The following is a 25,595-nucleotide window of genomic DNA, read 5'->3' as shown; positions in this document are numbered from 1 at the left end:
ACAGGACAATTTACGTTCTTTGAGAGCACCATTACTACAGTTGACCAACTTTTAGTAAAGTTTGGAGAATCGTGGCTGAAAACGGTCAAAAATGACTATTGACTGTTTCTCACAGGGGTAGCGGACTGTCATCTTGGTGGTGAGCGAGAAATAGAGGAAAATGAGACGAGGTCAGCGATACCATTACTTTTTTTTACCGGGACCAGTAAGTGGGTTTTTGTACTACCCCCAATCGATCGATCGATCTACTTTTACCGCTGGGCCTAGTAACAATTTGGCAGCCTTAGTATATCAGTGGTTTTTTCTGGCGTGTTCTGGGCTGTGTGCTGCTCTCGCACCCAACCTCGCATGGTTCACATAATGATAGTAACCATGGCAAAATCAGAGCGGCACAGCTCGAACTAGACCCTAGTGACTGTTGTCATCGCGGCCAGACCGAAAGGGGAAATCGGCTGCGCACAGTTTGCGGCTGAAAACCGCATAGTTTTTTAGTTGCTTCCACCTCACACAATTCCAGAAAAGCTCAGTTTACCAAAGTAAGAGACGGCATCAGGAACATGAACTAACTGCAGTTGTTGCTGATACGGCGCAACAAGTTCAAGTAGAACATAAGGCCAGTTTTTTAGTTGCTTCCACTTCACATCAGGAACATGAACTAACTGCAATTGTTGCTGATACGGCGCAAAACGTTCAAGTAGAACATAAGGCTGACTGAAACTCGGGGACTGGGCCTACCTGATAGGCCCCAAGAAGGGCGAAACCGGTCGCGGGCTGTCGAAGAATTTTCAGCAACCTTGTGAGCAGTTTCCGTTATGAAAAAAGTTCTGCTCCAATTTACTGTTCATGGTTTGTGACACTTGCACAGTGTCCATATGTTCGTGGACCGTATTTTATGTATGACCAACCAGAAATTGTCTTAGCCCTCATATCATAGGTTCTCGTTATTTAGGTCAAATAGACGAGGATTTTCAAGGTTCATGGGTTTATAAGTGTTGCGCTACACTTGACCGGTTTCTAGATTTATGGTTGTCCTACTTTTGGCCTGTGTATATAAGCCTCCTCGGCACTGGTAAATGCAATCAACCCATGGATCATGGCCTCTCCGCGGCAGGCTTAGACATGATTGTTGGCCACACCACACATCATGCGTACACTTCATAGGGAGGAGTAGGGATTTGCCCGTTTTCAGAACTTGATAGCATTTCAGACTGGATGGATCAACGTACGCTTCTCTATATTTTACCATGTTGGTTGAATGAAGTTTCATCAGTTTTCTGACGATTCCGCATTAACATAGCAAATTCTGCATAGAACTTCGGATAGTGACTGTTTTCAAACACACAAATGGCTCGATGTATGAGGGGTCTCATCAACATAAATTTAGACAAACTGAAACTATTCTTCGGACGTTTCGTTTATAATTGGAAGCGTTCTAAATTTTGTAGACTAATAATTTTGTTCACCACTGATACTACGTTCCCTTATTCGATAACTTGCCTCCACAATATCTGATTCGTATCTGACGCAGTGTTCTGTTGCGCCTGTTGTAGGGCCTTCCGCCTTCCATCAGCTTGATATTCTGCACAAGTCATTTGGAGACGTCGTTTGATATCTGATTCGTACCTGACGCAGTGTTCTGTTGCCCCTGTTGCAGGGCCTTCCGCCTTCCATCAGCTTGATGTTCTGCACAAGTCATTTGGAGACGTCGTTTGTTTCAAGGCGTTCGGAACTACTGTGGTTGTTTTCAATAGCTACGAGACACTCTATGAAGCTGCCGTAGTGAACCGCCGTAAGGTTGGGCGATGGACGCTATCAGTCAATGATTGGCTGGCTCAAGGTCATGGTAAGTTTTGCCGTATCTCGTGGTCTGAGACACGACCAGATTTCGAACAAGATATGGGCAGCTAACACGATTTTCTGGTTACAGCTGTCAGGTCGGGTGGTAGGCAGAGGTCTAACTCAACGGTAGAAACCAGCTTGTTCGAGAATCCAATCGTGAGGAGGTACCAGGTGGTGTTCGAGAGCTTGACATCAAAAGTTGATCGATGTAACATTTAAACTGGATAACTGGTAAGTAGGAGTTGAATAACTTCCAAACTTTAGCAATCTGGTATTCTGATGGGATCATATAAGGAATAGTAAATTATTTCCGATCCATTGTTAGTTACACGTCTGTCGAATTTTACTGTCTTATTACTGTTATGACCGTTCCAAACCAAGAAATCTCTGAAAACTTCAAAATCATTGAAACCCTTACCCCGAGTACGGCGGTAAGGTTCCATCTATACACATGACCGCTTGTGTGTACCCACTCGTCACAACTAACGTGACCGTTTTCATGTGTTAATGGAGCACTAAAATCTTTGGACGCCAAAAATTCACTGAATTGTTCAGGACAGAGAAGACACTACCTTATGTATCAAAATGATGTATTCAATGATACGAATATGGATATTAATATGATATGGATATGAAAGAATGAGAAAAATATGTCAGACTTGCTAACAGGGTAGTAGTAGGTATATTGCTAACACTGGCATTGTTCCTTATTGCACACCAGTGAAGTGTTCATTTTTCACCCATCAATGTAGTCTTTTGAGCAGTTTAGAAACCCGAAATTTCAGACGGCCTGCACATTCAGTTCATGTGGAGTTTTCGGGTGCATTGCGTTTAGTACCGCCTTGAGTTCACTTCAAGGCAGTGATACTACAACACATGTTTGCATTATGTAGTCATTTGAGTGCGCTACGGCTAGTTTCCGTTCAAACCTATCAGGTGCAGCGTTCGAAAGATCACATTTTTGTAAAGCTGTGGAGGGCTACTTGTGTCCATTGTCTTTTATTCACATGGGAGACTTCCTGAGTCATGGGAGTAGGGCGGAAGCCTACAGCTGGCTAATAGCTCTTCATAAGAATCCCATACTGAGCATCAACACCACGCTATGATAACAAAGACTTCCTTATGGAAATACATGTTCCGAATAGTCCGCTTTGTGACGGCAGGTTGGTGTACCGCCGAAAACAACAGAAATCGATAACTGTTCTCGGCTCATAGTACTCCGCCTAAGCGTCCGTAGTTTATTCATGTCTGAAATGCAGTTTTTGTGATTTTATAACTGTACAAAGTCCTGTTTTAAGCGTGCAGTCCAAGTTGTATCCCAGCTAGCCGAACGGTTTGTGTGTTGTATGGACAGCACTTGTAACTGGGGCTTACGGCACAAGATATTAAATCCACCACACAACCTAAGGGCGAGCAGCTAATTTTTGAGGGCCTGACTGAAGCCTACTCACCACGGCCAGACCGCGTTTTGCGTTCTTGCTGCAGAAACGAGTAAATTGATGAAGGGCTCGCTCGCTCGCGAGGCTTATAAAGGTAAGGCATCGATGAAAAGCCTCAGAACGGGCGATACGAGTGCCTCCTACTTGAGGTCAATTCGTACGTGCACCTTTGCTTACTGTGAAACATCTGGCCCCTAGTGAGGCATCGATGAACGGGCGATTCGAGCGCCTCCTACTTGAGGTCAATTCGTATGTGCGCTCTTGCTTACTGTGAAACATCTGGCCCCTAGATAGGCCGCCTGGGGATGTCGACTCGTCCCAGGCTTCAACGGATCGCCGAGCTTGCCTGCATGTCATTGGCGGGGTTGGAATCTAGGTTACAGCCTAGTTAGCTTGATGAGTTGAGTATTCAGAATCGTCTTTCAATTCTTTGTTGGTTAAAAAAACGTGCTGCAAGAATGCGCACTGCTTTGCACGTAGTTACTAGCTCATCGACGACAGTTTCACGCTGCACTGCAGTGCAGTGCTAGGGATGTCTTGCAAGTGTGAGCAGACAAATGAATGGCTTTCACGGGACTACTATAAGCAAATTGAAATTGCGAAGAGCGTCGCTCGGCCCTTTATTACGTGGAGCGACAATTTTGGTGTGCCAATTTCCCACAGAAAAGATCGATTCCTCGAGATCAAGTAACATTTTTGGCTCGACGATACAAACACAAGTTTAGTTAGGTAAATTGGCTCCACGTATTTGCGCGACATGCAAGCACTTCGTAGCCAAGTGTCAATCTGTTAATCCACCTGATTTCGGTTCGAAAACTGACAAGCAACTCATGACCTTGAAGTGGTTTTCTCGGTTCATCATGGACAGGAATGAATGGAAACTACTCACAAGTTTGCTGAAAACTCTTCGACAGCCCACGACCGGTTTCGTCCTTCTTGGGGCGCAGTCCCTGAGGTTCCGTCAACCTTATGATCTATTTGAACCCAAATTGCACTGTTTTCGAGCAATACACTCATTTGCAAATCAATTTGGTTTTCACGGGAGACTCAATTGAATCTCTCGTTTATGATGTCCTCCACTGAATACTCTTCGACAGCCCACGACCGGTTTCGCCCTCCTTGGGGCTCATCAGGTAGGCACAGTCCCCGAGTTTCCCTCAACCCAACTGAGACATGAGGAGGCCTGTGTGCAGCACATTCAGCTGGAGGACATCATAAACGAGAGATTCAATTGAGTCTCTCGTGAAAACCAAATTGATTTGCAAATGAGTGCATTTCTAAAAATGAAGGGACTTTAAAACTGACCGGTTCATGACTTATTTGCCCAACGTTCTATTGGGATGAAAGTGCTCATGTCACTATTTTCATATGGAATGTGAGAGAGCCCGGTTATCTTCATCTCTAACACTTTTTGTTAGCACGAGCCAAAAGATTGGTTTCGAGAGTGTACATCTAGAGAAGCATTAGCCCTGCCAAAGTGTAAGCTCCCGGTGTTTTTCCTGTCAAAATATCATATTATACTATAGAAAAAACATTATTCCGTGTTCAGGACTTGAATCTATTCATTAGGTTGCAAAATCTGACAGGAGTATGCAAGCACTTTAAAAATCAGTTAAGTTTGTTTGAGTATGACGCTGAATTCAACGGCAATGTTCAATCGGGTCAAAATGACCAGAGAGGAGTAGTCGGTGTACAAGAGTTCTGGTGTTAAGGTACATGCAGGATCTCGTTAGAAAACGTTTCTGAAATTGTTGTGACCTGTAATTGTCTGTTTGTCTTGTACACGTGACGGAGGAAGTTCTCAAAGATACAGTTCAAGTCTTCATTCGTTTGGCCAACCAAAGAGGTTTTCTTAATTTGTTTGGCCAACCAAAAAGGTTTTCTTGTGGGGTGACAAGACCACAGATCACAAAGCTAGGGATCTTTGGTGACTACCCCTGAAGTCACCTTCTCTGTGCAGATGTATGAGATGAATGCATTAATACTGGTAACCCAAATGGGTAATGATTTGGAAAGAAAACCGAAAATGCTGTCATCCGTCTACCTTTTCAGCCCAAAACTCATTTTTATGACAGGTTAAGTAGTTGTATCATTCTAGTTGCTGCTGAGATTGCTAGTGGTACACTTTTCAGAAGAAATTCAATTTTTTTCAAACATCTCATCAGGAATTTCAAACTACAATACTCCAAGGGCAGTGGAACTCCGCCACGCGCTCTTTCGACATCTTTATGGACATGAACATATGATCGCCTATCTAGCAGACAGATCAGAAAACAACATGTTAGCTGCTCCAATCAGAAAGGAAATAAACGGTTTAATATGTGAACTGGAGAACAGCAACCAAAGGCCAATCAAAGTAATGTGAGTTGACGAATTTCTTCTCTTTGCGGCAAATGCATTCAGATTGTTCCTACTGGTCTCATCAAGCAAGTGAAACACTGTTTTGTCAACGATACTAATAATTCTATCTTCATTAAATTGGTTAGAGTTTGCTTAACTACTCACATGATCACTTTCACTAAGTGAACTACAGTAGAACAGCTAATAAAGGCACGCAGAAGCGTCCACCTGGTTTCATCCATTCAGTATCACCGAATTAGTAACTACCCTTTGGTGATCAATTGTGATTGAAAATGTCTTTCTACTTCCAGCACTTGATGATATCGACTGGCGTGCACGTTAATGCTGTGAGAAATAATAATCCAAGCATTCCTCACACTGCTACTCCACCATCTACTTCGGTGTCCGTGTGTAGTAGCTGATTATTCTATAAGAACCGAGCTCAATCATCCAGGGCTGGAATGAAGTCGTATTTAATCGATTTTTATCGATCCATAACGCAGTGGCTCGGCTCATTTGACCTTCAGGATCAAAACGCCGTAAACGAAGCTCACATTTCACGTGCCGCTAGTTAGGATCCGCTTCCCAGTACGACTCAACGAAAATCGATCATCCGATTGTTGTATTCCTCTGGGCCATCACTTTTCATAGGCTGAGGAAAATTAAGTACATGAAAGTGATCATTGTTTTATCACTAAGTAGTCGATCACATGCCATAGTCTTAGTTAAGCTAAGGAATATTTCTTCTACCTGTTATCCTCATTAAATGCTCCTCACGTTAAGTGGATCAGTTGGACAGTCTTCATCGCATCGCATCCTGAAAAGTCCTTTCTGTTCCATAAGAAGGAAGGTCAATGGAGAAAATGAATAAAAATGAACAACTTTATCTCCAGCATTCATTATTTAACTTACTATTTAACTTTACTATGGATGCAGATGGTAGGATGATCGAAGGTTTATCTGTCAGATAATGGAAGCGATGTAAAAATCAGCATGACTTAAATAGTGACTGGTAGGAAAAACTTTATTAATGTTTTTGACATCGTCAGAAGGCATCTTTCCTGGTGGAACGCAAATAGACTGTTTGTAAAAGATATCAAGACGAGCATCAGGAAGGCAGTAGAAAAAGCACCGCTGAACCGAACGAATAATCAGTTTGCTAAATGTTGCGTTACATTTAAACGCATGGATTACGTTCACACACAACAAACAGGCAACTAGATCTGGTAAGTGCATTATGAGGTGGACTGAAATTGTTTGAAATCAGTGTGTAAACGGAGGACTCGTAAACAATGCACATATTATATGCCGGTCACGAAAGTAGGCGAGCAGAGTGGAGAATTCACCAAGAACAACGAGATCACCGTTTTGAAGAAAACTTCAGAGAATGTGAACGCTAAAAATTGAAGTCAGCTGTTCCTTGTGGCAAGTATAGTTCTCAACGGAATGTGTTTAATAGAGGCTATATATTCTACAGGAGGGCCCAGAATGAACAGAAGCCGCAGAAGCTGAAGTTTTCAAACAAGTTTACACTTTTCAAGGAGGTTCAGCGTTATCATCTTCGACAACATATTATTGTGCTTTGCTGCCGTGCAACCATAATTGAAGTGGAATCTCATTTTCAATAAAAGAACAAAAGTAAATGAGGAAGAGGAGGTTACGTATTTTTAAGTCATCGACAGGAATGGAGGACATTTTGACTTAAGGAATTTCATTCAGTGACTGAATCGGAATGATGAACATTCACAGAATAGTGAAGACCACGATGGGCTAGGGGCTTGTGTGTGAATATGATTCGTGAATGTTCATTCTGGCATTTGACTTCATACGTCTCATACAGGCTGTGTGAACTGATTAGTGTTCATTTGTATACGTTACTCGGGTCTCCAATCAGGCCATGTGCGTCTTTCGTCTATTACAAACCATAGTATTTTAGAAAATATTAGCATCAAAGAGTTTGCTCTATTTAAAACCCACTGAAACGTTTCCACAGATGCTGCTGACGGATTAAATATTGTGCCACTTTACGATATCCACCTGTTTAATTAACTGAACGATGATATTTAATTTGTTGTCTAAAATAGCTGTCGTGAATCCAACTGAAACTAAGCCGCTTAAGCATACGCTTTCCCCAGGCAAAGGCGCGTGCTACGTTCCAAATGCATCAGTCAGTTCCTCCTTCATGTTATCGCCTACAGCGGTTTCATATAATCCCCTTCTGAGGTTCTGTAGTTTTACCTACACTCATGTGTACGCATCTGTCTACACCAGGAGCCTTTCAGTTCAACCACCTCGTGCTCGGCATTTTGTCTCACTCAAGTGCTCCCGCACTTACACAAACACATATGTTTGAGTACACTATGCAGGTCACAATAAATTAGCCCCGTAGACTCATGCACTAAGCAACGTTTTCCGTGGAATTTCGAATACAAATTGTATTCCAACGGCCCACATCACAGCAATGTCACGTACATGCAGAAAAAGCCTATTGGTCACGAACTGAAAAGTGAAGTTTGTAGGTTTTCCTAGGATGAGTGCATACCCCAAAAAACTCCACTTTCTGCACCGCCTAAATAAAATTCTGCGTGATCCTATTTCCACAAAGCAGGTGTATGCTAAGGTTAACGTTCTCTTCTAGGTTGAAAATTAGAAAGCAGAATGCTGTTCAAGTCACTCAGCAGGAACAAATTCATTAGATTAATGAATTCAATTTTGTTTGGCATACCGAAATCATTTGAGTCATCACACCTCAAGCACGCAATAGAACTCGACCATGATTGTGAGTACCCCGGAGCGAAGCAGTTGAGAAAAGCTAAATAAAGTTGTTTAGCCGCCATTAGTTTCACCATAAACTCCATTCGTTTCAAGTTAAAATGTGTTGATTTTCACTTCTGGTGTTAAACTGATCGTTTGTGACGAGATGTGGTCCAGAGGAAACGTCAAGCATCTCACCAGCTTAGTTTCGACCTCTTAAGAAGCATTCCCAACAATAACTCGTGTCCAAATGAGTGGGTGCATCATGGAAACCTCTGTAACTGCTTTGTAAAATTTATTCGCCCGGGGTTAGGAAGGAAAGTGCACCACTTGTCGTCACACAGTGCTTGTGGTGAGCTAGGTTCAGCATTTTCTGCGTCATAGAAAGCCAGGATTCCAAGGGTCAGGATTACTGTGAACACTGTTTGCATGCAATAATTTTGTAAATAGTTTTCTCCAGAAGAAAATGGATTTTGAACCGTGACACCGCCGATACACTTTAGATCCTCGACAAAGACCACGAACAAAGTCCACCTAATGACTGCTTTTCGATTTGTTTTTCACCAAGAGCCGTATAGATGTCAGCCGAATGTGTGCCCAATTGAACAATTTTATGTGTCAGCAACAAATCCGGTTAACATAAAGCCAAGGGATATTCAACGGAAAACGCAACTGGATTTTCCGTACGATCAGAGGCGAGTTATGTTACCGTACGATTTTGGAAGACAGTGCGGAGATCAACTGTCTTATATTAGGGGATGAAGTTAAGAGTACCCTTGGCAAAGCAAAGTTCTCAGATCTCACGTGGCACCACTTATACTGGAACCATTATTCTCCAGTCTCACTGGGATTATTCTGGTAAGACTACAAGAAAGGGATGTTTGATCTGTTTTTAGGCCTCATCAACCCTGTAGCCTTCCGACTGTACCGAGACCAGTGCATTACCAACAGTAGACGCACCTAAAGTGTCGCGTCTGAATACGTGTAATAAGACATGTATGTGTGACTGGGTGACAACACAATACCAATTGAATTTGTTGCGGATCATTTCGATTATTCTATTTTACACAAAAGATCTTCACCAGCAGATCCAAAGAGGCGAAAAAGAGGCTGAAAATTCGAGATCCATTACAAAGAGTATAGATTCTTTCAGCCCAAAAATCGGTTTCCAACTGCTTCACGACCAAATTAGTGGCCATTGGATATCATACTAGAGAAGAGGAAGATGGGCCATTAATATACTGTGTAAATTGCACCCAGAAGCTTCAGTTTTGTTTGATGTTTTAGGACCTAATTGGAATTTTTAAAGCATTACCAAAGTATTTACGATCCAGTTGAGCATGTCACTCACGTGACTCACCTAGCCTTCGTACCGAAAAAGGGTGAAACACTATGAAATCTAGCATAAACACGAGTATTTTCCGGAGTTTCTGACAGCTTCACGGATAACCAGGAAATGACACGCCTATATACTAATTTTTGTGGTTTCCACTCAGGAATTCCTCTTTACATCCGGAAATTCCGCAGCGAAGAATCTGGTTCAAATGTATACATAACTCATTACCATGTCTCACAAATTTTTGAGATCATTTTCCGTACCTGTGTGATAGCCAGTCAACTACGGAGTAGGTTGAGATGCTCAGTCGACAAGCCGAGTAACCAATCAACACAAAAAACTTCGTATGGCCAAAGTTCTTGTCATTTGCTATAAATCAGCACTGTGTCAAGCGGATCTTATGAAAACCTCTTGTTTTCCAATCTTTATTCAAATGAGTGATTTTAGTTACAATGTATCAGTCGCTTATTTTAACGTCTTTGTATGCACTGTCGGCCGCCTAAAACGTCAGTTCTAATGTCCAGATTGTGACATACGAGTGGACCACAGTATTCATGATTTTGAAGCCTCTTTGGGCGAAATCAAGAGCGGAGCACATGCTGAGTCTAGCTCAGGGTCAGGGGAAGAAATGGTCTTAAACACGCTTCGCATGTTCTTAGTACTAAACATAAACTTTCAGGATAGTCGTGTGTATCAGACCAAAGCTAGTCATAAATTCAGTAAACAATCGTGTTTGTTGGCGTCCAGTAAATAAACAATGATTATCAAGGACAGTTGGCTGCACTAGCATTTCGTATAAACTACGAGTGTCCCTTTGTTCATCGGTATTTTCTCTGGATTCCTTCCCGATGAAACGCATTTCGGTCAGTCTAACTCGCGTTCTGTTCAGCATGGGTGCTACTTGGCTGCGGCTGGGACCTCTGGTTAAGGTAATCCTACTGAAGTGAGCTTTACAGAAATCCTCCTTGAAATCAGAATTCTGCGTTTGCTGTAGGCTAGCTTGTTGATAGAGTCTCGTGAGGGAAACCACGTTCGTTCAGCTAGTCACATCTTTGTCCTCAACAAGCCGGAGTCACTTGGTTGACTGGGTATGTTGATTGGATCGTAAACAAGAGCAATCCGAGGTGACCAAACAGCCGGCGATGGGGAGCTGCGCAGCCACTTCCGGTACTGAAATAGTTCCGAAAAATATTTGCAATTGAGGTCACAATCAGATGGTCAGTAGGAATTTTACCAGGTGAGCTATGCTCACATTTGTCTTGTCGTCCATCAGAGGAAATTGCCATAAGCTGTTATTTGAAACGATAAAGATTGCTCGATGAGGAAAACTCAGTTGGGTTACAAAGATGCGTAAAGGTCAGGCTGTCTAATTCTCATTGCCCTACGAGGATCGACTCTAAACTTCGACAGTGACCGAGGTGTGTATTGGGGGAGAGGCGTCATGTTACGATCACGCCGCAGACGGACTGAGTCTCTTAATCACATCTTCGGTTAATCAAAGTGTGTGCTAGCGACTAGTATGATGCAGGTCTGATAGCTTCCAGAAAGTGTGCAAGATGCCGTTGGGGCCACCAGTTTATCTTGATTTTTTGCTGCTGTTTAGTTTAGAAGTTTCACATTTTCGACAACGCTCAAAAAAGTTACTCATTGATTAGGTGTGCACAGGACTTCCGAAGCACCACATTAATCGCTGAAAGGCTGCGAAATGCTATTAAGATAAGGCCAAACTAAATGCAAAAGCATCACATTTGGGAGCAGTTGGACTCCTTGGCTACGTGTCACCACAAGATGACGGCTTTGGCATAGCTTTCAACAAATTAAGCAGATGCTCTACCCTTGAATTTCGCTCCATTCACACGGTGACTCTCACCAGTCTATCGAAAACCCTACCCCAGTAATGTAATATTCCACAAATTCCCGAACAGTTTTAGTTCTCCACCCGAGTTCTGGACAGTCTTACAATGAAATACCTCTGAGAGACTATGGCCGATTTAATAAGACGGTAGGAGTCGAGGTATTGTGATCTTGAAGTATCCCCCTAGATCAGTACAGAAAGGTGAACGTAGACGAACATCAAGAGTCCCGATGTGTCGCAATTTTCCGTCCGATTGACTCACCTTATGTTTACCTGACACAGAGAAGAACCTTAGAGCACGGAGGATGCACGATTTTGAATATGACCGCTGTGAATTCTCTCTATTATTCCCTATCATGCCAACAAACATTCAAACCAGATAAAGCATCAGAATCGCGGCCTCACCACCACTGATGAGCTCCAAAATGAGGCAACGTCGTTTTGAGTTTTCAGCAGCCCTATAAGTAGCATTGAGTCAAGAAAAATGCAATTCACCATTCCGTAACCTTCTACTGACCTTGCTCTGATTCGTGTGTAGTCAAGGGAGTTTATGCCAAATGTGAGGGCTTCTGACGGGAAAGCTAGAAACGTACACGTTCGAAGTGAATAGGGTTGACTTACGTTCACCGCATTGTTTTACTACCCTATTCAGATATTCTTCACCAAGTTTAGTTGCAACACCTGCGTTGCAGGATTTGACATTCATGTAGATACTTTCTTTTTCACCGATGAAATTAATGATCACGTGCTCCAGTTAATTCAAATTAATTATTAGGTTATTCATATCTAGAACATTACTCGTCAGTTAGTGGTAATTGTGCTCAACAACACACTAGTTGTGACCTTGGTGAATCACTGTTGGAATGCATGAGCACTACCTATGTCCAATGCACATCAGAGAAAATTATCAACCAAATCAGTCAAGTGTCTTCAAACGTTTTTTCTACTCTCAGCACGTAACAGAGTATTTCCAAGATTCTATGTATTTCATGGCTAAAATAAATCATTCAGTGGACATTTACCGTGTGCGAGACATCCTAAAAATATGAACATTCCAAGTCTAACGGGTTCGGAATAGACCAGAGCAAACATCAGACTTGGTGGCGTTCCTCGGAACCCAGGATAACGAACGAATCCGGTAAAACTTTATTTATTTAAATTTTGGGGCCAAATGCGCTTTATGCTTTAACCCGATATGAATAATACAGTGTTTTTAAAACTCGTGTTTACCTCATAAACTTATTGTTCGTTCTACCTATGATCAGGTGACGAAGAATTCATGAAAATTTGAATGTATTGTGCGAGTGTAAAAAAATGACCAGAGGGACACTGGGACACTGAACCGAAGTAATCAATACAACATAAAAAATCGATCACTGGAAAAAGCATGTTCGATCGATACGTGTATTCGTAGCCCATATTCGGTTTCATATGAAGACGTGAATGTTTTCAGTAAACCTGCCACCAGTGTGCGGAAAGGGACTATTTTCGCTAGAAGATGGAGGCACAACTGAAAGAAAAATGTGAAATATGCAGGGGTTATTTCGTGGGAAGTGACATTTGGATAGTACAACAAAAGTACCTTCCAACCAAGGTACAGCTCCTTTGGACGAATTTTCAGTTCCTTGTTCCGTTACTTAATCGGGCTGTTCTACTTTTATTGAGCGTCTGGATGAAGTTCAACGGACGCTTCCCGTCTCGTGGCAGCCACCAGCTCTTCTTTGATGTCGCAGTCTATTTGATACTGTACACTGAGCCTACTACTATATGTCAACTAGCTTGATATCACACACCAGAATCTTGCTCCAGATAACAAGAGGCGTGAATCATTCTGCTCTTGTCCACTCGTGCAATGCGCGGTCTCTTGATGTAAGCATGCGTACAGTTAATATTACCTTGTAAAACCATCAGAGTGCAGTAAGTTGGAACATTTTAACCAGAGAGCCTTGTTTTATATATTTCGCCTCACCGGAAATAAGCTCCTGTTCTACCGTGTAAGGATTTTCCACCCTACTCTCTTGATATCAACCCGATCGAGAACACAATACACATACTATCTCATTCAGAGACAAAGATGCAGCAGTCTATGATTCTCAGACTGAACTATGGTTGCTCTGAAATGTTAATGAATGTACATAGACATCAATGTCATGCACACACTTAATAAAAGTAGAAATTTATCTCACTATTTATAGATTAACTCGAGGTTAATCATAGACCTGGATGACTATCACCTGAAGGTCTCGTTTAGCATAACTTTCAACTGAATGCGCTTCGAAAAACGCCGTTTCATAGTTCTGTTAGAATAAAACTCAAGTATTTCTCTTGGAGGATACCACATTAATATCTTTAATATAGTTTTATGGTATACATTAGACATTCTTGGTAAGGCATATTAGGATAAAGGGACTCAAATAACTATATGAGTCTACCGGGTTAATTTCAAAATGCGTGTGTAACTCCACCTGCGTAAGGGACGTCATTCGATTAGAAAATGTGATTGATGGAACTCGGGGGTGACGCTTACCTGATGAGCCTAGAAGAGGGTGAAAGTAATGGTGGTTTTTTAAATTTCATATGTGTAGTTATGTCATGATGGAGCAAATTTATCTATAGACTATATTTGGTAAAATAGGGTGCTTGTATTAGCTGGAACTATTCCAGAAGGTAAAAGTACCGTAGTATAAGATTAACACAAAACTATCCTCTGTCTAGGTCTGTCTCAAACCTACAAAAAACGCAAAAACTCAAACCATTACACCGATCAAGATGAAAAATAAATTGTATTCCAGAAAGACCCTGTCTAGTAAAAACATCTTGCATGCTCAGGTCTGCTGCATCTGGACGGCTCAGTCCTACGTTGCTTGAGCTCCAGAAGGCTTCGGTGGTTAAGGCACCGACCGATTGACCGAAAGGTCCCAACCTCGGCACCTTGACTGCTTCTATTTAGGCTTGGGAAACAACTCAGCCCTTGAGCTTCTTTCGATTGGCAGACAGCTATGCACCGGGGGCCTGTTACAGTTGAGCAATTATTCAATTTTCTATTGGAGTGCTTTCCCACTGACAGCCAGTATAATAGTTACGTAGATTACTTGACCAATTTCTTGGAAACTCTGGCCAACAGTAAGCTCGAAATGTGGAACAAATGGATAAAGGGAAATATTATACACATACATTTTTTGACCGATTAGAACAGCTAACTCAATACACATTTTCTCCTCATTTACAGGCCGATTATTCGCCGCACCATCTGGAAGATTATGTGGAGAGTAGTGTTTGGTACGGTATGCGAAATGGAGAACGGAGAAATCGAACACATACTCCAACAGATAAGCTGCAATAATATGGAAAATACAATGTTCCAGGCTAGTCAGTTACTTCCCAAATGCATGTGAGTCGACAATTCAGTAATCTCTACCGAACAGTGACTGTAGTATGAGCTAGACTATCATCAGTCAATCACCCCGTCGACAATGATATAATAAGCGACATTTTTTCCTAAAGTGGTAACAAATTAGCACATTTGGTTCGGAAACATTGGATAAAATTGAACAACCGACTGGACTATTGAGACAAGTTGTCCTCTATGTCCTTTCATCGCTTTGTACAGTAAAGTACAGTAAACAAGGTGAATAGTAGTTTCTAAAACAAGAACCCTCTTTTAGGACTGGTGGGGTAGCCTACTTGACACCATGCATAATTCGTGTAGACGTTTAGTACTATAGTTCACTTGTGGCATCACCATAGAGCATAACAGTAAGACAGACGCGTGAGTTATTATGGATTCCACAAATCTGTCTGGGTTGTTGATCGGTTGGTTGGGAAGTGGACACAGATAGACCTAGATATCATGTCCATTCGCTAATCTTTGTGCTAGGTTATGGAACTCGGGAAACTAAAATTTTGAAATATGTTACTGGTTGACTCTCTTTGAATAATATTTCAACTCTTTAACCCATCATCTAATCATATGATTGCAATTATATGATTTTGATATGGTCTCGCCAGGCCACTGCATGTTTTAGTTCCTACTAGACACGTGTGTGATTTATCTGTGCCTAGCCAATGCTGTCTGAAAATATGAGAAGAGTGCATCATTCTCTAAAGGCATTTTTAGTTTACTTTGTGTAGTTTATCTCATCTTATTGTTTCATCTGGAAAGCTGGTGGAACGGTTAAACGGTGATTTCTATTTCTTTTGGTAACTTGTAAAAAATTACCTCGACCCAACTTATTTCCAGATTGCCGACGTGAATCTCAGCCGAGTGATTCTGCTTGGATCCATTTGAGTCTCCCGCTAGGAGCAAGTTAATTCGCAACAGTTTGTTTTTCCTGTTGCGCACAATGTAGTAAGCACTTAAAACCAAAGGTTGCTAGAACCTTGAGTACATGCCTACCCGATAGGCTTCAAGAAGGACAAAACAAATAGTAGGCTACCAAAGTGCTTTCAACAACCTTGAAATTAGTGTAACAAAGAAGGAAACTCCAACAATTCCGTGCACACTACAGCACGTTAATGTCTACTCCCAGAGGAATAAACAAGTCAGTCACACCGCTTCGTGAGGTTTAAAGTTTAACAAATGTACAGGGAGATGGTGGTACATTTTACAAAGGAACCGGAACGCATGCTTTTCTTCCACTGTGGTAGGATTAACAGTAATACCCAGGAGCCTTGTGAAGATAGCGATTTAGCCAGAAGTTTGTTTGGGAAAGAACAGTGACCCAGAAAATTTGGAACTTGCCGATTCTGTCAAGGATGATTTTCACTGAAACAAAGTATGGGATTCTTTTCGGTTATCATCATTCTCGCACCTATAAGCAATTGCACAACAAACCGTTGTACAGCTGAGCATGACAGCAGCTGCAGGAGCTACAATCACTGAATAAAAAGAACAACCGCAGGATCTCATGTGAGGGAGCGTTGTTTTCCATCAACATTGTAACAAATCAATATTTTTCGCCAATGACAGCATATTTTTCTTCATTTTTGCATAATTCGTTTTATTCACGATGCGACAGCTCTTCCGTATTGCCCGTGTGAGTCAGATCTGTCGGGCTGCTTTATAGCCACCAGTCTTACCAGCACTCCGTCGTTTGGGATGCATGAGTTGTCACAACTCTAACAAGTTAAAAAGAGACTCGTGCAACGCTGGAGACCGAAACACTGCCTGTTTTTTCTGTACAGCCTGACAAACGTTAACTCATTACTTGCACACAGATTTACACCATCGTGTGTACTGATGTATAGTACCCGTTTTGTCGTATGTAACTATATAACTATATATATATATATATATATAACTATATGTTATATTCAAAAGTCGTTTTCTACAAGGAGATTCGGTAGATATGGGGAGACGTTTTGCATGCAGTACTAATTTTTAGCCAGCTGTACAAAGTTCCTAACTTTGAAACAGGCATGAAGGACACTGAAATTTGTACTTTTAAGCGTGCTTCTGAACTTTTCTCCCATGATAAAACCTCGATTCAAGGTTTCAAATCGGTTATTGGTAGAGGACCCAAAGCCTTCCGTCTGTCCTTCGACAAGTGGGGGCAGTCGTAAGCGCAAGACACCTACCTATGATTCCTTCTTTGCCCCAGCAACCATAAGCAATGTGTGGATTGTCCTGTCAACTTCTATTTCTTTATCGATTGCTAGAGAGATAGCCTGCTTGACGGATGCAAACGATTGCGGGGTTGACTCTGGAGATGGCTGAAAATAGTAATGAACATTAGGAAATGAGACACCACAAAACAAATGAACGAATATTGCACAAACCCTCACCTATCTGTCGACAAGGTTCGCACTGGGTTCTTAGTCACTTAAAGAAGAGATATTAAGAGGAAACAATGACCAACCACATAAGCACTGTATTTCAACAACCAAGAATACCCGTCTGGTAAATTCATATATGGGAGTTGATTATTGTTTGCTGTTCACTCGTTTCATTCGTATGATGATCTATATGGTTCTGAGACCAAAAACAACTTAGCCTGAATTTTTCGTATACGGCACCGTAGTCTGAAGGCCGGAGCTATCAGGGCCTCAGAATAAGCCCGTATGAGAAAAGTCCGTATTGGTGAATTGGACGGAGAAACATGTCCAATGGGTACGTGGTAACGTTTCAGATATCAAAATATGAATCTCAGGGTAGACAGGGTAGGGATTCCGCTTTTCGAACATTGTAACATTTGAAAAATTGCTTCAGTGGCTCCGGTGATTTTTATGTATTGGTCATGTGTCTCGAGTATTCTACAACTTGATTTCTTTTGCATGGGGAATTCATACGTTGACATCGTATCAGCGGCACATGAACACACCGTCCAAGTTTGCCAAAGGACATGACTCCGTGTAACTGGTTAAGAAGGTGAATATCAGCTATCATTGAAAATCAGGCCTGATTTTTTTCTAGGACACTGCGCGACCAGTTTCTATATCCGGTCTTCATCAGCATGAGTGCTTTCAAATTGGATCCTGGCCTCTGTCCTGATAAGTAATTCACATGTTTTTCAGGAGTGAAGAAGTAAAGACAACTCTCCCTGTCTCTCTCGCCCGTGTCCAATTGGTCTGTAGTATAGGGGGCTGCGCTGCGACATGCATATTCAGTAGAATCTAACGCGTATTTTCACGCTTCTGTAACCGACGTCTGGATAGCATGTTTACAACTTATCGGGCTCAAATCACGCCCAGAAATCCAGACGTGATTGTGTGCTTAATTTGAAGCCGCTTGTGGAGCACGTGTGTGCATGCACTAGTGCAATTGCGTGTACATATGCATTTATAAACTATAGTTACAAGGAACTAATTGAATGTCAGTCAGTATTGGTTACTGCAGCACAAAACACACGGATACTATCAATAGGAGTCAGTCTGTCGTCAAATGCGATTGAGGCATTTGAGGCTCGAGGGCCATTTGCTCTCTTCTCTGGATGAGGCGGAAAAGTTTCCACCTGACTTATTACCAGTGTTCTCCAAATTGTGTGTTGTGATCGTTCAAGTACCAGGTATAAAGTAGAGAATCTCAAACGGAAAGAACTCTGTCTTTAGCAATGGCGCTCAAGTGAATGTCCCGATGTTATCACCTACATAATGAAAGGTTCCACAAGCAGCATTTCGCAGGACATGTGTGTTTTAGTGGATCAAAGCTAATGGAAATTTGGTTGTGATTTTCAGTCTTAAAAGTCCCAGGCTTTCTCGGCGAGCTTTTGTGCCTGGCTTTGTAACAGTGGGCAACCGTTTGATTACGACTTGTGATAAGCTTCAGTGGATGGTGTCCACTTTAGCGAAATACACTCATTTGCTTACTAATTTGGTTTTGACGGGTGACTCGTTTGGAAACCAGATGATTCTCTCGTTTATGATATTTTTAAACAACTGGATTCTCTGCACCAGACCACTCGTGTTTCAGTTAGTACGATATTCGAGATGTCGCGATACATACATAGACGTAATTCACTACTCATAAGAATGCTGAAAAACATCACAGACGAAAGGTTCAGGTGTGTCAGGTATGTGCTCAGGTAGGTCTTCCGTCAAAACCAAACTGCTATGCAAGTGAGTGTACATCGCTAATTTTGTGCAGTTTGAGTTCAAGTGCAAGGTTGACAGGAAATCGCTGACCACGTCTACCTGATGAGCCCCTACAGGGCGAAACCGGTCATGGGTTATCGACGTTTTCATCATCCTCATGAGTGGTGTATTACGATCATAAAAGTATAGGATTCCTTTGGTCAACTCATTCGCCCACAGGACCGATTGCACCACAAACTGCTGTTCAGCTGAATATGACACTAGATTCAGGAGATAGAATCACAGAATAAAGAGGACAACCGCAAGCTGACCTAAGTCTACCGGTTGCTCCTTGCAGATGAGACCTGAAAGTGAGAGTTACTCAAGACTGAGCTGCGCTTTTGTTCACTCTCCTCGATTTTAGGGTAAATGCAAGAGAGTCCTGTTGAACTTTATTTTTAAGTAATTTATGTAGCGAGTAATCTAGGTTATCCGTATTCGGTTTCGTCGTTGCTCGCCGAGGAATTGACAATGTGTTCCGGTCAGCGAAAAAAAAGGTTTGTCGTATAGCGATATCTTTCATTGACACCCACCAGCACAGAAATGTTTGAGGTATGCTAGCACAGGTCCACATATATGGATGCAGCTCAGCGCCCAGGGTAGGAGAAACCCGTTTTTGAGGGTGAAATGCATGTAAACCAATTGAAGTAAGGAACACAAACTAAGGAATGACCAAATAAACAAGTAACTATCCAGTGACAAGTGACTAAGTTTCATAGATTGATTTATGGTTACGGAGGTCACATTTACGCTTAAATGAAACACCTCGCTCAACAGAACAACTTTTTGGAGTTCCACAAATGTCCTCTAAAACTGGAATCTGTTTATCCCGGTCAACCATGAGACTCGCCTAAGTAAACAACCGTTGTACTAGGTTTCAAAACATTTCATTATCACAGCGTCTGGTAGCATTATACTTGCTAACAGAAGATTTTTCGTCAATCTCCAATAGATTGCCAACTTTTAAATATTTCCCATATATTCAACGATTCTTCAAAGTGGACAAACTGACAGAGCGCTACAAGATTATTCATTGTACAATGCAACAAGAGATCACAAAATCCATGGAGGCCGGACTCAAACCGGAATCACTATTGTATCGATTTACTGAGGATGATAAGTTGAAGCTAACACGTGAGTTCTATGGTGTGATAGAGCACTTTTCCTTAGAAGCATTTTGTTTCCCTATAGTCTTTTTGAGACTTGATAGAATGTCTTCAAATATGGACACTGTGAGACGGTCCCGTCCTTACCTGGGCTTTTCATATGCATTGCTGTTATTCACAACCGATGCCGGCTGTCTGTGTATTCGGTAGCCAATGCATGAGTACAAACGTAGCCTCGTCTTGCTGATAACCCTGGTGGGCAAACTACATATCGTGAAATAGTGTCAGTGGTTTTGTTAGTTGGGTGGGGTTACTCACACTCACTGAGATTTTCGTTATGGGTGAGCAATAAACTAACGAGCAAATGATGCGTTAAAGGCGACAGACCAGCAAGTGATACGAACTGTCAACGGCCAGGTGAACTTGGTCGACCGGTACTTTCGACTTTCGAGATCGTGCTTGTGGGTGGGCCTATTTGAACTAGGAAGGGAACAGGGGGCCGTGGACCACAAGGTACCTCAAATTATTCAGCTTATTGGATGCTTACTGAAAACAAGGACACTGCCAGACCATGTATCCTACGAACTGCACCCAACCAGCAGTAGTCAAATAATGTCACTAGAATCCGTTTACTCTTCACAAATGAGTATTAATCTGTCCTCCAACCAATGCTCACTTATTACCAGACATTTCAGCTTCTTTCTCATCAGGTGATACTGGAAACAAATTCTGTTTGGCAGTACAGTTGTCTTCGATTTACACATTCACACTCAATGATTTGATATAAATCTCTCTCATAAACTTCTGTTATCCACGGCTGACTCGTCAACACGACTGGAAGCGCTTTCCTATCAGTTAACAACCCGTTTCACCTTCACCCGTCCACTGTCCGTTCGTGCGTCGTTTGCTCGCAGTGTCTGAGCGATATCCCTCATTCAAACAAACCGTCAATATCTCAAGATGTGTGATTTGTTCACCATCACAATCCTCTAGACAGGCATAAATGCATATTTATTCATCGCTGCCCTCTGCAGTGATCAAAAGTTAAGACAGCTCGTTGACATGCCATGTCGATCAGCGATCGACTGGACGTCAAGTATGCAAAGCCCAAACGGATCCAAGTAATTCGAGTTACTTGGGATGGATATGATACGAGTAGGAATCCTGCCCTGTGCTGCCTGAATTCTTGGATGCACTCGCCATCCGTGATAGGTTTTGACGAACGACAAAATTTAAGATGTGATACTCTGACTCTTGCAAGAGAGGTTGACTTCTTCCGAAAACTAGTAGACTACCTACGTGTTAGCAATGCATCCATTAAAACTGCCAGCTGATTTCGCGAACGATCAAAGAGCATTTCACGGCAGTCAATTAATATCGGCCGGTGACGTGATTTACCAAAATTATTACAAGTGCAATTTCTTAGTATTTGGTTTCTTAGAGCTTTTTTGCTACTACTATTTCATACTTAGCTTCGCCCGGTTATAAGTATCCGTTTGAGGTTAAACTCATTCTGTCTCGTTTATAATTCTTCCCGCTCTCGGTCCAGGCTTTCGACGTCTGTCTAGCAACAAACATCCGCATCCCCACTAAGTGTCTTGTTTTTTATTTTTCTTTCTGTTAGCTGGTTTTCAGATATCCTTCTTTGCGCCACCTAGCCTAGAAGACCGGATAACGCCGACCATATCGTCCACTAATGGTTTGATGGCCTGTAGATTTAGTAAAACTTGGTAACATTATAATGTGACTGAATGGACAGTCTGCTGTTTTCTGGGATCCAATTTCGTTCTGGCAGACATTGTACGATTGCAGCACCAGATCTACGGCATAATAAAATATTCTGTTAGAAAACATATGCACAGTAAACGGCGGTGGACTTTGAGTTGGACTTAATCCACGCAATATAGATTCTTGAACTTTACTCTTTCTCCAAACTTCCGAAAAACCTGCTTGTTAGACGCCACTACTTACGTGTTGTCAGTTCATAACAATCCAGTTCCCAATACCTGCTTCTTTAGAAAGCTTTCTTGCAAAAATACCATCCCTTGGGATTCTCTTCAAGCCACAAGTTTGTAGGACAGTGATTCAGTCAGAAGCGGCTGAATCTCCGTTGTTCAGTTTTCAAGACCCTTCTTCTAAATCTTTTCTATTCCCCACTTTAGCAACAGAACTGCATCGTTTGGCTTTCGAACTAATGGCAGCAGGGAGCGATACAAGTTCTCTCACACTCACTTGGGCGTTCACTTACCTGGCAGCTCACCCCGAACAGTTCAGCGACAGCGTGAACACGAAAAATATGGACGCGATACATCGATATGCTAGCGTTGTGCCCTTCGGCTTACCCCACATTGCCCAAGAGGCAATGACGGTGGCTGGTTTCCATATTCCAAGACGGTCTATGCTCATTTTCAACTTGTATGCAGTACACCAGCAACAACGTTCAACCGCTGGGAACATGACACCACCAATACCTTTTTCTCTGGGTGAGCTGATTAGCATTTTGTGCGCTACGGTCACTAAAATCTATGCGTATTCACAAGAGACCGGTTAGGATGGGGTATCGTTTCATCTAAGCCTGGGGTTTTATAGTTAGACTGCTTGAAATGCCGAAACAAATCAACCTGAGACACATAGAGGTAAGTTGGCAGTTCTTATCAACCTCACAGGATATGAGTAACTGGTCCATACATACGTTGACCTCGCAGCGACGGAAAGACATTTTCACGGTTCCGCCGACAAACTTAGCGTGTAGTCATCCGTCTGCAGACCATATATCACTGACCATCGGTGTGGATGGTCAGGTAATATGACCATGCATGGCGACCGAACACGACCGGTAGGCCTCTAGTCCAAAAGCCGCCAAATGTTCTTTACGTTAAAAGGTGAAACTAACGCGCTATCTGTAGGTTTCACATGTGTCCCCTGGCTACTTTAAATGCAGGGAAACAGTGGAGTATATTCAATCGGACCTCTAAAGTAGCAATTCAAGAAATTAAAAATTGGGATCAGAATAGCCCCCTCTAGCAATCAGTGTCTCACGGAATCATTTGTCTTATTGCTTGGTGGGTGATTTAACACACTGAGGAGTGCTTACGAAATCCCACCCAGAATGACTTCTCAGAATGATTTTTCACTAGTCAGCCAACAAATGGTATATCCCTCAAAATGCCTGTCTTCCATATCACGTGACTGAGCAGGCACAAGAAAAATGGTGGTGCGATATCAGTCGACAAAGACGTTTTAAGAAATACCTCTTGTGAAATAAAATTGTTTTGATATCGTGAATGTTGGACCATGTTGGACGATATGTTCGGTTGAAGAAAATCACAAACATTGGAGTATCGAATGAGTCTCCCGCTCACGAGTGAAAGTGCGAAATTGACTGATTTTTTCAGCGTTAGTCAGTTCTCAAGGATTATGGAAAGAGTTTGTTTTTCAACAAGTGTACCAGCGGTGTAATAGCGCCTTATACGACGTCTGAATGGAAAAGCACTTTCGGAATAACTGAGTTGGTTTGCTGGGACACTTGGCTTTATTGTAATTATGACTTTTCGTTATCATCTGTTTTCATCATCCAAAAGCAATGTTGACTTTCTTGGTGCTCAGTAAATATATGAGTAGTTTTTCTACGTCTCTTTAGAAAGACATTCTTAGCCGAAAAATCACTGTTTGAACGCCACAGTAGGTAGTCCGTACCTTTTCCCTTTTTATGTTCTTTTTGTTTGCTGGGCCTGGTCGTGAGCAGCATGGTAGGCTCATAAGGCTACTTGCGCTACCAAAGCCCAAGGATTAATTGACTATAAAGATTCAACATGCGTTTGTTTCACTGGAGTTGTCAAATTGCCGATTATCTGGAAGATCATAGTGGAGACTACATCAGGCGAAACGTCTGATCACTGCATGCCACTAAATCCACCAAGTGACGCATACGATGTCTCAAATAAGTAACTGACCGTTTGGTTTGACGGCTTAATGCCCATGCAGGAACAAAAAAAATTGTGGTTCAAACTCGTTGATACCCAGACTGAGAGCTTGTGTTCACCTTTCAGATTATTTATGAGCAGTCCAAAAAGAATAAGGGGCCCAACAGTTGCGGCAGCACCATACTGGTAGGAGTAATCAAATTACCCTCATATTTTACGTGCAAGTGTGTTCCTTGCACGTGGCCCGAAATCTAATTGTAAGGCCTACTGTCCAATTTATCGGAGTGCAAGCTACGCCGGTTTGGATTAAAAATAAGTAAAGGAAATATGTCCACTATCGAAATCCTCTCTCTGCGAAAGTATTAGTTGACCTGCCTGATCTTACAGCGCATAGTGCTGGACGTTGCACTAATGAGAAGCTTTTTGTAAACCCTCTTCTTATTTATCAATTACTTCCTGGAGAACCACAAGAGAAAAAATCCGTTCGTCTGCAACATTGTGCGAACGTCATTCTGCACCCTGCCACTGAGACCATGTTTCGCCACAAACTGGTCATGTCCTAAAGGTGATTGTATTGAACCAGCCCGGAGTCCTGTTGCCATTGCAACAGAACTACGTATACAGCTTGCTTGGTAACCCAGTACCAGATAAAACTTGCTCATCTTGGGTGGCTGACATTGTCGCAAGAACTCCTGATTTCAGTACCACCGGATTCAGCTCTGCTTGCGAATGCAACAAGTTCTCCTTTGTGACACTCACGGACTCATTGACCGGGCACATTGTGTGTCCACAGACGTTCAACCAACATGGTAGGTAACATTATCGGGTACGTCTCAAGCTTTCTGCATATGGCCAAACAAAGTTTATCGTCTCATTGGCCGAGTTTTAACGGAGAACTCGTTACTGTTAGCCAGCCCCTTTATTCAACCCGTGAGTGTGCATGCAACGTTAAGCCTTAATAAGCGTTCTGGTTCCGCTTCTGGAGAAGAGCAGGACACGGTCTACAGACACCCATTAGTTTTTTTTATTGGAAGAATGGTAAATTTCCGGGACTAATGGTTTGTCGTTAAATATATATCAGTTTTTCTGGCAGTCCGGTGGGAATAAACCAAGTACCCTCGAAATCTTTGCACAAAATCACATGTATCAGCTACTTCCAAATAAGACAGTCGCAAATGTTCCATCGTTGTACGCGTTTCGCAACGCCCTTGAGAAGTGCTTTAAGTCCTCTAAGGAATGTATTGCTTGATTGTATCAATGTGACGCCGTCAATAGGTTGCTAGTTGTGCCGCGGGTCAGAAGCGGCTGCAATCCATCCCATGGAGGTGATGAATTTCGGGTATATTCTACTGTTCGGTAAAAGGATAACGTTGCACTCATTCCATACATGAATTGACCGCTTTGCTGAGACTTTCTTTGGTTGATGCGCTATAT

The 25,595-nt window shown here is 42.2% G+C and overlaps 1 protein-coding gene across 1 annotated transcript in view; it reads left to right on the top strand.

Annotated features, from left to right (window-relative positions):
* Positions 1 to 1,656: 1,656 nt before the first annotated feature.
* The window catches only part of T265_12456 (hypothetical protein), a gene marked incomplete at both ends in the record, with an annotated part of 31,484 nt that continues 7,545 nt past the window's right edge, over positions 1,657 to 25,595 (top strand). Inside the window, 5 exons of the mRNA XM_009163872.1 lie at positions 1,657 to 1,843; positions 5,444 to 5,639; positions 14,793 to 14,954; positions 20,085 to 20,266; positions 22,401 to 22,721. Of these exons, the coding sequence (XP_009162136.1) occupies positions 1,657 to 1,843; positions 5,444 to 5,639; positions 14,793 to 14,954; positions 20,085 to 20,266; positions 22,401 to 22,721 (1,048 nt within the window). The remainder of the gene's footprint in view (positions 1,844 to 5,443; positions 5,640 to 14,792; positions 14,955 to 20,084; positions 20,267 to 22,400; positions 22,722 to 25,595) is intronic.

The sequence above is a fragment of the Opisthorchis viverrini genome (genome assembly GCF_000715545.1).
Source record: "Opisthorchis viverrini unplaced genomic scaffold opera_v5_1, whole genome shotgun sequence".
NCBI classification, from domain to species: Eukaryota; Metazoa; Platyhelminthes; class Trematoda; order Opisthorchiida; family Opisthorchiidae; genus Opisthorchis; species Opisthorchis viverrini.
This window is presented reverse-complemented; position numbering and strand designations above follow the sequence as displayed.